At 53.9% G+C, this 14,452-nt stretch overlaps 1 protein-coding gene across 5 annotated transcripts in view; it reads left to right on the forward strand.

The window, feature by feature from the left end:
- Positions 1-13,559, forward strand: part of GRAMD1C (GRAM domain containing 1C) — a 144,103-nt gene extending 130,544 nt beyond the window's left edge. For all 5 annotated transcript variants that reach the window (XM_073577055.1, XM_073577054.1, XM_073577056.1 and 2 more), the window contains 11 exons: positions 100-223; positions 687-873; positions 1,193-1,333; positions 1,481-1,599; positions 2,569-2,711; positions 2,819-2,922; positions 3,563-3,739; positions 10,094-10,151; positions 12,232-12,336; positions 12,635-12,740; positions 12,959-13,559. In XM_073577055.1, the coding sequence (XP_073433156.1) occupies positions 100-223; positions 687-873; positions 1,193-1,333; positions 1,481-1,599; positions 2,569-2,711; positions 2,819-2,922; positions 3,563-3,739; positions 10,094-10,151; positions 12,232-12,336; positions 12,635-12,740; positions 12,959-13,039 (1,345 nt within the window). In that variant the 3' untranslated portion in view covers positions 13,040-13,559. The remainder of the gene's footprint in view (positions 1-99; positions 224-686; positions 874-1,192; positions 1,334-1,480; positions 1,600-2,568; positions 2,712-2,818; positions 2,923-3,562; positions 3,740-10,093; positions 10,152-12,231; positions 12,337-12,634; positions 12,741-12,958) is intronic.
- Positions 13,560-14,452: the final 893 nt, after the last annotated feature.

The raw sequence follows: 14,452 nt of genomic DNA on the forward strand, positions 1-14,452 counted from the left end.
CAGGTGCAATTAAGAACAGAGCTGTAATTATCAGTAATTGGGCCAGGAATGAATGTGATATCGTTCACCTGTCTGCATCACTCGTCCTCTGTCTTGTAGGACTCCAATGAAGCCGGCCACAGAAGACTTCGGAGAGAAGATTGAGAAGACCTCTAAGAGCGGATCTCTCACCCGAGATGTCATATCCCAGACCGAGACCGATTCACTGAACCTACTGCAGATGGTGAGACGCCTGTGGGTGGGTGGCGGGCGGGGAGCGCCGTCTGGGCACACGGCCATGTTTCTGAGCACAGAGCTCCAGTACTGAGGGTTGGGGTGTCTGGAAGTCAGGGAGGATTGCAGAACTCCTGTGGGAGTATGACTGGCTTCATGGGATGCTGAGCATAGTGCTATTAGTAATGAGGTTTGTAAGACACAGCGGGACCGTAAGGGGGCTGGCTTCGCACGGCGGGGGCGCAAGGAGGGTTGGCTCGCATGGCGGGGCCGCAAGGAGGGCTGGCTCGCACGGTGGGGCCGCAGGGGCGGGGCTGGCTCGCCTAGCGGGGCCGCAAGGGAGGTTGGCTCTCCTGGCGGGGTCGCAAGGGGGGCTGGCTCGCCCGGCAGAGCCGCAAGGGGTCTGGCTCACACGGTGGGCCCGTAAGGGGGGCCCACATGCCCACTATTGATTGACCCTCTGATTATTTTAGATAGCGGGCCAGACCCTGTCTGAAGAGGGTCAGGGGGAGAAGGCGGTTGGAAGAAGCCCCCTCCTGAGCTCAACCAGGAAAAGCAGCCTCCGGTCGCACATCGGGACACCCGCCCTGGCCCTGGACCTCAATGGAAATGAAAACCAGCAGGCGGACAGGACTACTGGCTCTGACTCCTCCAGGGAAGGTACGGGGCAGGGGGCGGCCGCTCTCGACATCCGTTTTTTTTCTACAGGATTACATGTAGGGTTGGTCTCACCTGGATGATGATACTGTGCTGCTGTGGCCCCATCCAGGGGATAAGAGGGCACTGTGTGATGTATGGGGCCACTGATCCTTGGCCCTCCAGATTCAGCAGAAAGAAGGGTCTGTGACCCTGGAGTGTCCGGGACCCTCGTCTTGGTGGCCGTGGTTATTTCGGCCCATGTGCCCCTTTGGTGTCATCATAGAGAAGGTTGGCAGTGCCCTTATACTCGACTCCTGATTAACTCTTTCTCCTCCTCCAGATGAGCGTCTTCAAGAGGAGCAGGTGGAGGGCAGATTATACATCAACCGCGTCTTCCACATCAGCGCGGAGCGAATGTTCCAGCTTCTCTTCACACCGTCGCGCTTCATGCAGAAGTTCTACTCTTCCCGGAAGGTGTTTGGTGAGTGCAGATGCCGGTGCCAAACGCCAGCTCGGCCTCCGCTGGCCAGTGACCGTCCTCCTCAATGTCCACACCTAGCGAGCTGTCGGCAGGAGGTAGATGTTGATGGTTCCTTACTTTGCCGTGTAATCCATCTCTGTCATTCAGATCTGGAGTCGACCCCCTGGCAGCACGACAGCAGCGGCAACCAGACGAGGACACAGACCTACACCATCACCATCAATAACCCGCTGATCGGGAAGTACACGTCCGCTACAGACAAACAGGTAAAGGTGGATATCGCCCCGTCCTGACGAGCCGCAGAGTGTTTGTGTCCAGCCGAGTTATTAGGGGTACAGAAAGAACAAATAATGAGGTGTCCCGGACTTCTGTCTGGGTGCAGAGGATGTCCGGCAAGCGCCACCTTGGAGATGCCGGCGTCCCCGCAAAGGTGGTGCGGTAAGACCACTGCATCTTGCCACTTGTGCCGCCGGCTCTGCTTACAGGGGGCATTATTACGTGGCTAGTGGGGTCACAATGCTTCCCTGCCCCCTGACAATCCAAGCAGTGTCATTGGTTTATATCATTCACTGACAGCAAGCAGAGATGTTGAGAATCTTGATGAACTGGAAGATCAAGTGTATTAAAGCTTAATGTAATGATTGAGCCCCTTTAAGACGCAGCGGGGGTCCGGACGGGGAGCTGAACAGTGGCAGATCAATCTCTGGGTAATAGCGTAATAATAGAGCATTATACCGCCCATTACACCCTGCAGAGCACAGGGGATCGATACCGCCTGCTCCGCACTCAGCACATTAGTCACGATGGGGAAGGAGGCCGGCGCCGCTGCGCTGCAGGAGCAGACCGGGATCTTAGAAGCCTCCAGCGGCGGTCCGGCTACTCTACGGGGGTCCTAAATGCCCCCTCCATCAGCATACTACGGGTGATGCACAGGTTGCATGCCGATATCCAGCCATACATGATGCTTTATGTCAGGCCCGCTCCCGCCATCATGCTTTATGTAGAGGCAAGTGGCTAATCCCTGGTGGGAGGGGGGGTGCAGCACAGAGTATTTCAGGAAATGAGTGCTGCCCCCCTGGGAGGTCACAGATGAACGTTGCACAGTAGTTGAGCTGGAGTACTCCCAGCAGCACAGAGTATTTCAGTAGATGGGCTTGTTGATCTGGTGGGAGGTCACAGTCTGGAAGGAGCAGGGTAACGTTCTTATGTGGAATATGAAGTGTTACCCATTTCAGACCCTGTATAAAGAGAGTCAGGAGGGCCAGTACTACTCTGTAGAGACGGAGGTGTTCACACATGACGTCCCGTACCACGACTACTTCTACACTGTGAACAAGTACTGCATCTCCCGAGCCTCGAAGCACAAGTGCAGACTGCGGTAAGCATCGGGGGTCCCATAAATACTAATACGGTGATGTGCTAGATCCTCGGGGGCGGGTACTTGAGATAATTGGCCTTCTCTGATTGGTCCTGATGTGTCTCCAGTGTGTGCACAGATGTGAAGTACAAGAAGCAGCCGTGGGGTCTCGTCAAGACGTTCATCGAGAGGAACTCCTGGAGCGGCCTGGAGGATTACTTCAAACAGTTAGGTGAGACCTCAGATAACACAGTGCAGAGCACAGATATCTGCAGTCCTATGATATCTGCAGTCCTATGTAATGACACAGCGCAGAGCACAGATATCTGCAGTCCTATGTAACGCCACTGAAGGCACAGTGCAGAGCACAGATATCTGCAGTCCTATGTAACGCCACAGATAACACAGTGCAGAGCACAGATATCTGCAGTCCTATGTAACGCCACAGATAGGACTGCAGATATGTGTTCTGCACTGTTATCTGTGGCGTTACATAGGACTGCAGATATCTGTGCTCTGCACTGTGTCATCAGTGGCGTTACATAGGACTGCAGATATCTGTGCTCTGCACTGTCATCAGTGGCGTTACATAGGACTGCAGATATCTGTGTTCTGCACTGTTATGTAACGCCACTGATGACACAGTGCAGAGCACAGATATCTGCAGTCCTATGTAACGCCACTGATGACACAGTGCAGAGCACATATATCTGCAGTCCTATGTAACGCCACAGATAACACAGTGCAGAGCACAGATAATGTTCTGCAGTCCTATGTAACACCCAAGATAACACAGTGCAGAGCACATAATAATGTTCTGCAGTCCTATGTAACACCCCAGATATAACATGCTCTGTATATACTTTCTGCAGAGTCCGATTTGCTGGAGGAGGAATCTTCGGGCTCCGCGTTGCAGGAAAGCACGAAAGCCTCTAGTATTAGAAGAAGGCGACGTCCGCACAGCCGCAGCCCCGCAGATCACCTGACCAAACATGGCCCCCAGCTGGATTCTGGGAGCATGAGATTTGGAGTGGAGCCGGTGCACACAGGTGACCTCTGCAGTTCGGGCCCCAGAATTATCACCACTTATTTTGTTTTTGTTTTCTATGAACAGACATTACCCAGATGTAGCAGAGCTGAATGTGTGATTGAACGCTAAGGCGGAGTATGGATCATGGGGCTGGGGTCCTGCAGTACTATGACGGGCACATCACTGGGGTTTCTGGAGTTGTGCCGAATGACAGACTCGGCTCTGCTACATGTGAGGCGGGCGCTGCATATTACAGATAGGTGGGCGCTGCATAGAACAGACAGTCTGGGTGGGCGCTGCATATTAAAGATAGGTGGGACGGGCGCTGCATATTACAGATAGGTGGGGTGGGCGCTGCATATTACAGATAGGTGGGGTGGGCGCTGCATAGAACAGATAGGTGGGGTGGGCGCTGCATAGAACAGATAGGTGGGGCGGGCGCTGCATAGAACAGATAGGTGGGGCGGGCGCTGCATAGAACAGATAGGTGGGGCGGGCGCTGCATATTACAGATAGGTGGGCGCTGCATAGAACAGACAGTCTGGGTGGGCGCTGCATATTAAAGATAGGTGGGACGGGCGCTGCATAGAACAGACAGTCTGGGTGGGTGCTGCATATTACAGATAGGTGGGGCGGGCACTGCATAGAACAGATAGGTGAGGCGGGCGCTGCATATTACAGATAGGTGGGCGCTGCATAGAACAGACAGTCTGGGTGGGCGCTGCATATTAAAGATAGGTGGGACGGGCGCTGCATAGAACAGACAGTCTGGGTGGGCGCTGCATAGAACAGATAGGTGGGGTGGGAGCTGCATAGAACAGATGGGTGGGGCGGGCGCTGCATATTACAGATAGGTGGGCACTGCATAGAACAGACAGTCTGGGTGGGTGCTGCATATTAAAGATAGGTGGGGTGGGCACTGCATAGAACAGATAGGTGGGGCGGGCGCTGCATATTACAGATAGGTGGGCGCTGCATAGAACAGACAGTCTGGGTGGGTGCTGCATATTACAGATAGGTGGGGTGGGCGCTGCATAGAACAGATAGGTGGGGTGGGCGCTGCATATTACAGATAGGTGGGGTGGGCGCTGCATAGAACAGACAGTCTGGGTGGGCGCTGCATATTACAGATAGGTGGGGAGGGCGCTGCATAGAACAGACAGTCTGGGTGGGTGCTGCATATTACAGATAGGTGGGGTGGGCGCTGCATAGAACAGATAGGTGGGGTGGGCGCCGCATAGAACAGACAGTCTGGGTGGGTGCTGCATATTAAAGATAGGTGGGGTGGGCGCTGCATAGAACAGATAGGTGGGGTGGGCGCTGCATATTACAGATAGGTGGGGTGGGCGCTGCATAGAACAGACAGTCTGGGTGGGTGCTGCATATTACAGATAGGTGGGGTGGGCGCTGCATATTACAGATAGGTGGGGTGGGCGCTGCATAGAACAGACAGTCTGGGTGGGCGCTGCATATTACAGATAGGTGGGGAGGGCGCTGCATAGAACAGACAGTCTGGGTGGGCGCTGCATATTACAGATAGGTGGGGCGGGCGCTGCATAGAACAGACACTCTGGGTGGGCGCTGCATATTACAGATAAGTGGGGCGGGTGCTGCATAGAACAGACAGTCTGGGTGGGCGCTGCATAGAACAGACAGTCTGGGTGGGCGCTGCATAGAACAGACAGTCTGGGTGGGCGCTGCATAGAACAGACAGTCTGGGTGGGCGCTGCATAGAACAGACAGTCTGGGTGGGCGCTGCATAGAACAGACAGTCTGGGTGGGCGCTGCATAGAACAGATAGGTGGGGCGGGAGCTGCATATTACAGATAGGTGGGGTGGGCGCTGCATAGAATAGACAGTCTGGGTGGGCGCTGCATATTAAAGATAGGTGGGGTGGGCGCTGCATAGAACAGATAGGTGAGGCGGGCGCTGCATATTACAGATAGGTGGGAGCTGCATAGAACAGACAGTCTGGGTGGGCGCTGCATATTAAAGATAGGTGGGACGGGCGCTGCATAGAGCAGATAGGTGAGGCGGGCGCTGCATATTACAGATAGGTGGGCGCTGCATAGAACAGACAGTCTGGGTGGGCGCTGCATAGAACAGACAGTCTGGGTGGGCGCTGCATATTAAAGATAGGTGGGACGGGCGCTGCATATTACAGATAGGTGGGGTGGGCGCTGCATAGAACAGACAGTCTGGGTGGGCGCTGCATATTAAAGATAGGTGGGGTGGGCGCTGCATAGAGCAGATAGGTGAGGCGGGCGCTGCATATTACAGATAGGTGGGCGCTGCATAGAACAGACAGTCTGGGTGGGCGCTGCATATTAAAGATAGGTGGGACGGGCGCTGCATATTACAGATAGGTGGGGTGGGCGCTGCATAGAACAGATAGGTGGGGCGGGCGCTGCATAGAACAGATAGGTGGGGCGGGCGCTGCATATTACAGATAGGTGGGCGCTGCATAGAACAGACAGTCTGGGTGGGCGCTGCATATTAAAGATAGGTGGGACGGGCGCTGCAATGAACAGACAGTCTGGGTGGGCGCTGCATAGAACAGATAGGTGGGGTGGGCGCTGCATAGAACAGATGGGTGGGGCGGGCGCTGCATATTACAGATAGGTGGGCACTGCATAGAACAGACAGTCTGGGTGGGTGCTGCATATTAAAGATAGGTGGGGTGGGCACTGCATAGAACAGATAGGTGGGGCGGGCGCTGCATATTACAGATAGGTGGGCGCTGCATAGAACAGACAGTCTGGGTGGGTGCTGCATATTACAGATAGGTGGGGTGGGCGCTGCATAGAACAGATAGGTGGGGTGGGCGCTGCATATTACAGATAGGTGGGGTGGGCGCTGCATAGAACAGACAGTCTGGGTGGGCGCTGCATATTACAGATAGGTGGGGTGGGCGCTGCATAGAATAGACAGTCTGGGTGGGCGCTGCATATAACAGATAGGTGGGGAGGGCGCTGCATAGAACAGACAGTCTGGGTGGGCGCTGCATATTACAGATAGGTGGGGTGGGCGCTGCATAGAATAGACAGTCTGGGTGGGCGCTGCATATTACAGATAGGTGGGGAGGGCGCTGCATAGAACAGACAGTCTGGGTGGGCGCTGCATATTAAAGATAGGTGGGGTGGGCGCTGCATAGAACAGATAGGTGAGGCGGGCGCTGCATATTACAGATAGGTGGGCGCTGCATAGAACAGACAGTCTGGGTGGGCGCTGCATATTAAAGATAGGTGGGACGGGCGCTGCATATTACAGATAGGTGGGGTGGGCGCTGCATAGAACAGACAGTCTGGGTGGGCGCTGCATATTAAAGATAGGTGGGGTGGGCGCTGCATAGAACAGATAGGTGAGGCGGGCGCTGCATATTACAGATAGGTGGGCGCTGCATAGAACAGACAGTCTGGGTGGGCGCTGCATATTAAAGATAGGTGGGACGGGCGCTGCATATTACAGATAGGTGGGGCGGGCGCTGCATAGAACAGATAGGTGGGGTGGGCGCTGCATAGAACAGATAGGTGGGGCGGGCGCTGCATATTACAGATAGGTGGGCACTGCATAGAACAGACAGTCTGGGTGGGTGCTGCATATTAAAGATGGGTGGGGCGGGCGCTGCATATTACAGATAGGTGGGCGCTGCATAGAACAGACAGTCTGGGTGGGCGCTGCATAGAACAGACAGTCTGGGTGGGCGCTGCATAGAACAGACAGTCTGGGTGGGCGCTGCATAGAACAGACAGTCTGGGTGGGCGCTGCATAGAACAGACAGTCTGGGTGGGCGCTGCATAGAACAGACAGTCTGGGTGGGCGCTGCATAGAACAGACAGTCTGGGTGGGCGCTGCATATTACAGATAGGTGGGGTGGGCGCTGCATAGAACAGATGGGTGGGGCGGGCGCTGCATATTACAGATAGGTGGGCACTGCATAGAACAGACAGTCTGGGTGGGTGCTGCATATTAAAGATAGGTGGGGTGGGCACTGCATAGAACAGATAGGTGGGGCGGGCGCTGCATATTACAGATAGGTGGGCGCTGCATAGAACAGACAGTCTGGGTGGGTGCTGCATATTACAGATAGGTGGGGTGGGCGCTGCATAGAACAGATAGGTGGGGTGGGCGCTGCATATTACAGATAGGTGGGGTGGGCGCTGCACAGAACAGACAGTCTGGGTGGGCGCTGCATATTACAGATAGGTGGGGTGGGCGCTGCATAGAATAGACAGTCTGGGTGGGCGCTGCATATTACAGATAGGTGGGGTGGGCGCTGCATAGAATAGACAGTCTGGGTGGGCGCTGCATATTACAGATAGGTGGGGAGGGCGCTGCATAGAACAGACAGTCTGGGTGGGCGCTGCATATTACAGATAGGTGGGGTGGGCGCTGCATAGAATAGACAGTCTGGGTGGGCGCTGCATATTACAGATAGGTGGGGAGGGCGCTGCATAGAACAGACAGTCTGGGTGGGCGCTGCATATTAAAGATAGGTGGGGTGGGCGCTGCATAGAACAGATAGGTGAGGCGGGCGCTGCATATTACAGATAGGTGGGCGCTGCATAGAACAGACAGTCTGGGTGGGCGCTGCATATTAAAGATAGGTGGGACGGGCGCTGCATATTACAGATAGGTGGGGTGGGCGCTGCATAGAACAGACAGTCTGGGTGGGCGCTGCATATTAAAGATAGGTGGGGTGGGCGCTGCATAGAACAGATAGGTGAGGCGGGCGCTGCATATTACAGATAGGTGGGCGCTGCATAGAACAGACAGTCTGGGTGGGCGCTGCATATTAAAGATAGGTGGGACGGGCGCTGCATATTACAGATAGGTGGGGCGGGCGCTGCATAGAACAGATAGGTGGGGCGGGCGCTGCATATTACAGATAGGTGGGCACTGCATAGAACAGACAGTCTGGGTGGGTGCTGCATATTAAAGATGGGTGGGGCGGGCGCTGCATATTACAGATAGGTGGGCGCTGCATATTACAGACAGTCTGGGTGGGTGCTGCATATTACAGATAGGTGGGGTGGGCGCTGCATAGAACAGATAGGTGGGGTGGGCGCTGCATATTACAGATGGGTGGGTGCTGCATATTACAGATAGGTGGGGCGGGCGCTGCATAGAACAGACAGTCTGGGTGGGCGCTGCATATTACAGATAGGTGGGGCGGGCGCTGCCTAGAACAGACAGTCTGGGTGGGCGCTGCATATTACAGATAGGTGGGACAGGCGCTGCATAGAACAAACAGTCTGGGTGGGCGCTGCATATTACAGATAGGTGGGGCGGGCGCTGCATAGAACAAACAGTCTGGGTGGGCGCTGCATAGAACAGACTGTCTGGGTGGGCGCTGCATATTATAGATAGGTGGGGTGGGCGCTGCATAGAACAGACAGTCTGGGTGGGTGCTGCATATTAAAGATAGGTGGGGTGGGCGCTGCATAGAACAGATAGGTGAGGCGGGCGCTGCATATTACAGATAGGTGGGCGCTGCATAGAACAGACAGTCTGGGTGGGAGCTGCATATTAAAGATAGGTGGAACGGGCGCTGCATATTACAGATAGGTGGGGCGGGCGCTGCATAGAACAGATAGGTGAGGCGGGCGCTGCATATTACAGATAGGTGGGCGCTGCATAGAACAGACAGTCTGGGTGGGTGCTGCATATTAAAGATAGGTGGGCTGGGCGCTGCATAGAACAGATAGGTGAGGCGGGCGCTGCATATTACAGATAGGTGGGCGCTGCATAGAACAGACAGTCTGCGTGGGCGCTGCATATTAAAGATAGGTGGAACGGGCGCTGCATATTACAGATAGGTGGGGTGGGCGCTGCATAAAACAGATAGGTGAGGCGGGCGCTGCATATTACGGATAGGTGGGCGCTGCATAGAACAGACAGTCTGGGTGGGCGCTGCATATTACAGATAGGTGGGGCGGGCGCTGCATAGAACAGATAGGTGGGGTGGGCGCTGTATAGAACAGATAGGTGGGGTGGGCGCTGCATATTACAGATAGTTGGGGCGGGCTCTGCATATTACAGATAGGTGGGGTGGGCGCTGCATAGAACAGATAGGTGGGGCGGGCTCTGCATATTACAGATAGGTGGGCGCTGCATAGAACAGACAGTCTGGGTGGGCGCTGCAGATTACAGATAGTCGGGGTGGGCGCTGCATTTGCCCTCAGTTTGCATGGGGTGATTGCTATAATTACTACATAGTCGGGATGGGCGCTGTATATACCCTGAGGTTGGTGGGGTCAGGTACTGTACATATATATCTGGATCCCGCGTAGTGACTGACGCCCGGCAGCTCTTTACCCGTTTGACCCCTTCCGCATAAATTAAAACCTTTTTTTTTTTTCCCCTCCCATAGTAAGAAGCAGAGACGTTGGCCGGAGGAACTCTATCACCATCATAGTGATGAGCATCCTGTGAGTACAGGGACGGAGTCATATAGTGTGTCACACTGGAGCAGCAGGGGGAGCGCTCAGTACAGATCTCTATGGCGGGATAAAATTGAGCGATATGTTCAAATGTGTTTGAAATTGTTTTTCGCCATTGAGAGAATCCTATCACCAGCACCGAGCCGCGCACACGTCCTATCACCAGCACCGAGCCGCGCACACGTCCTATCACCAGCACCGAGCCGCGCACACGTCCTATCGCCAGCACCGAGCCGCGCACACGTCCTATCGCCAGCACCGAGCCGCGCACACGTCCTATCGCCAGCACCGAGCCGAGCACACACCCTATCACCAGCACCGAGCCGAGCACACATCCTAGCACCGAGCCGAGCACACACCCTATCGCCAGCACCGAGCCGCGCACACGTCCTATCACCAGCACCGAGCCGAGCACACACCCTATCGCCAGCACCGAGCCGCGCACACGTCCTATCACCAGCACCGAGCCGCGCACACGTCCTATCGCCAGCACCGAGCCGCGCACACGTCCTATCACCAGCTCCGAGCCGCGCACATGTCCTATCACCAGCACCGAGCCGCACACACACACATCCTGTCACCAGCACCGAGCCGCACACACATCCTGTCACCAGCACCGAGCCGCACACACACACATCCTGTCACCAGCACCGAGCCGCACACACACACATCCTGTCACCAGCACCGAGCCGCACACACAACCTATCGCCAGCACCGAGTCGCACACACGTGCTATCACCAGCACATCCAGAAATAAGGGAAGATAGCAAGCAGATAAGGAGAGTGTATAATATACATTGCAGTCCATAGGTTATACAATCATAGGAGCCAAATAACAGCGCACGATAAGTAATGTAATGTATGTACACAGTGACTGCACCAGCAGAATAGTGAGTGCAGCTCTGGAGTATAATACAGGATGTAACTCAGGATCAGTAATGTAATGTATGTACACAGTGATTGCACCAGCAGAATAGTGAGTGCAGCTCTGGAGTATAATACAGGATGTAACTCAGGATCAGTAATGTAACGTATGTACACAGTGACTGCACCAGCAGAATAGTGAGTGCAGCTCTGGGGTATAATACAGGAGGTAACTCAGGATCAGTTATGTAATGTATGTACACAGTGACTGCACCAGCAGAATAGTGAGTGCAGCTCTGGAGTATAATACAGGATGTAACTCAGGATCAGTAATGTAACGTATGTACACAGTGACTGCACCAGCAGAATAGTGAGCGCAGCTCTGGTGGATAATACAGGATGTAACTCAGGATCAGTAATGTAATATATGTACACAGTGACTGCACCAGCAGAATAGTGAGTGCAGCTCTGGAGTATAATACAGGATGTAACTCAGGATCAGTAATGTAATGTATGTACACAGTCACTGCACCAGCAGAATAGTGAGTGCAGCTTTGGAGTATAATTCAGGATGTAACTCAGGATCAGTAATGTAATGTATGTACACAGTGACTGCACCAGCAGAATAGTGAGTGCAGCTCTGGAGTATAATACAAGATGTAACTCAGGATCAGTAATGTAATGTATGTACACAGTCACTGCACCAGCAGAATAGTGAGTGCAGCTCTGGAGTATAATACAGGATGTAACTCAGGATCAGTAATGTAATGTATGTACACAGTGACTGCACCAGCAGAATAGTGAGTGCAGCTCTGGTGGATAATTCAGGATGTAACTCTGGATCAGTAATGTAATATATGTACACAGTGACTGCACCAGCAGAATAGTGAGCGCAGCTCTGGTGGATAATTCAGGATGTAACTCTGGATCAGTAATGTAATATATGTACACAGTGACTGCACCAGCAGAATAGTGAGCGCAGCTCTGGTGGATAATTCAGGATGTAACTCTGGATCAGTACAGGGTGCACATACTTTCATCTAGTCTCTATGAGGCTGCGGGGTTGTATCAGTAATGTAATATTGTAGGGGCGTCTCCTTTGATGCCGGAGTCACTCACATTGCGGGGTCCCGGCCTCTTATCACTGATTTTGCTGTCATTCCCCTCTCCCGTTCCACCACCTGTAACGTTTCTTCCTCCACAGTCTGGTCCTGCTGGTTTTGCTAAACATCATGCTGTTCATCAAGTTGTCCAGGATCGAGCAGGCCGCGCAGTCCTTCTACCACGTCCAGCAGGAGAAGTTGACCAAGTGAGTAGATGCCCAGAGTGACTGGTGTCTCCTGACCCCTCCGCCATCCCCTAAACCTGGCAGCCACCTGCCTTCCAGATTGGAGCGGGGGTCTCTACCCTGCGGTCCACCGGCCTCTCCCTGCTCTCTGTTCCCTGTGATCTTGGTCACCCTCATGTAGGCAGATACTGTCCTGGTCTGCAGAGATTTGGGGTCATGAGTGTGACCATCGCTGCACCCCGTTACGTGGTTGGAGTGATGGCCGTCACCCCTGCTGCTCCAGTCCTCCATATTATGTGACCCGTGTCCTGTTCTCCAGGTTACACCCCAGTGCGCTCGCCCAGGGAGAAGACGCTCCGCGCAGGAAAGTTCCGGGAGTCGCACTGAAAGGCGTCGTGAAGGACTCCATCACCACCCTGGAGCAGGTACCCGCACCGTGCGTCTGTTCACTGACAGCAAGCGCCTAGGAAACGGCGAGAATCTTAATAGAGGAGTCTGCAAAAACCGTAAGATGGCGCTTATGGCGCGGTAGACTTTCCCCGCTGACTTATGTTGGCGCTGGTGACCTGTCCCGAGTGGTCGGGGGTCCGGCGGGGAGCTCTGTTCACTGCAGGTCAGCTGATCGCCACCATTTCCCTTTCAGCTGAAGAGCTCCCTCCTCGTCCTCCAGAAAAGCTTCGACCTCCTCAACAAGTCCAAGGAAGAGCCGGATTCCGGGAGTTAGCAAGATGCAATATGGCCGCTTAAAGGGGCGCGGAGACTGCTGGGCGCCCGTCATCCTCTCCCCCCAGCGAGATGCGTCCGGCAGGTTACAGCGCCATCGCCTTCCATTCTTCTCTGCTAGATGTCTAGGATTGTCCAGGATTAGTAAAGATGGACGCTTTCTTGCAGAAACAGCTTCCCGTGTGTCCACAGAGCTGCAATACCAGTCACCGCCTCACAATGGGGGGTGGCGCTGCTTCTGGAAGATTGCGGCTATCATTTTTCTATTTCTGGAAAACTTCTGTAAATTTATTTATGATTTTTTTTTTTTGTACAATCTGCTGATTTCTCAGGTTTTACTCTAAATCTTCCCCTCATTCCCCATGGTGGAAGTGTCCCGACCTCTGATGATAGGGGGCGCTCTCTGCCCGCTCTCAGGGCTCATGGTTGTGCACGTTGTCTGTATACGACCTTTTTATGTGTGTAAATAGGATGTGTGACGTTTACGAAGAGATTATTTAAATTAAAGGAAATGTTTTCTACATCGAGTCTCAGTCTGAGCGATCGATTACAAGGGGATCCCCCCGAAAGATGAACCCAGCCCCCCCCATCTTATGTGGTAACGGCAGAATCGTGACTGCAGCTCTGGACGGGACCGGAGCATAACACACAATGAAGCTGATGAATAGTGACTGCAGCTCTGGACGGGACCGGAGCATAACACACAATGAAGCTGATGAATAGTGACTGCAGCTCTGGACGGGACCGGAGCATAACACACAATGAAGCTGATGAATAGTGACTGCAGCTCTGGACGGGACCGGAGCATAACACACAATGAAGCTGATGAATAGTGACTGCAGCTCTGGACGGGACCGGAGCATAACACACAATGAAGCTGATGAATAGTGACTGCAGCTCTGGACGGGACCGGAGCATAACACACAATGAAGCTGATGAATAGTGACTGCAGCTCTGGACTGGACCGGAGCATAACACACAATGAAGCTGATGAATAGTGACTGCAGCTCTGGACGGGACCGGAGCATAACACACAATGAAGCTGATGAATAGTGACTGCAGCTCTGGACTGGACCGGAGCATAACACCCAATGAAGCTGATGAATAGTGACTGCAGCTCTGGACTGGACCGGAGCATAACACCCAATGAAGCTGATGAATAGTGAATGCAGCTCTGGACTGGACCGGAGCATAACACCCAATGAAGCTGATGAATAGTGAATGCAGCTCTGGACTGGACCGGAGCATAACACACAATGAAGCTGATGAATAGTGACTGCAGCTCTGGATGGGACCGGAGCATAACACACAATGAAGCTGATGAATAGTGACTGCAGCTCTGGACGGGACCGGAGCATAACACACAATGAAGCTGATGAATAGTGAATGCAGCTCTGGACGGGACCGGAGAATA

Source organism: Dendrobates tinctorius, unplaced genomic scaffold (genome assembly GCF_039654945.1).
Source record: "Dendrobates tinctorius isolate UK_male_01 unplaced genomic scaffold, ASM3965494v1 ptg000054l, whole genome shotgun sequence".
Taxonomy (NCBI): Eukaryota; Metazoa; Chordata; class Amphibia; order Anura; family Dendrobatidae; genus Dendrobates; species Dendrobates tinctorius.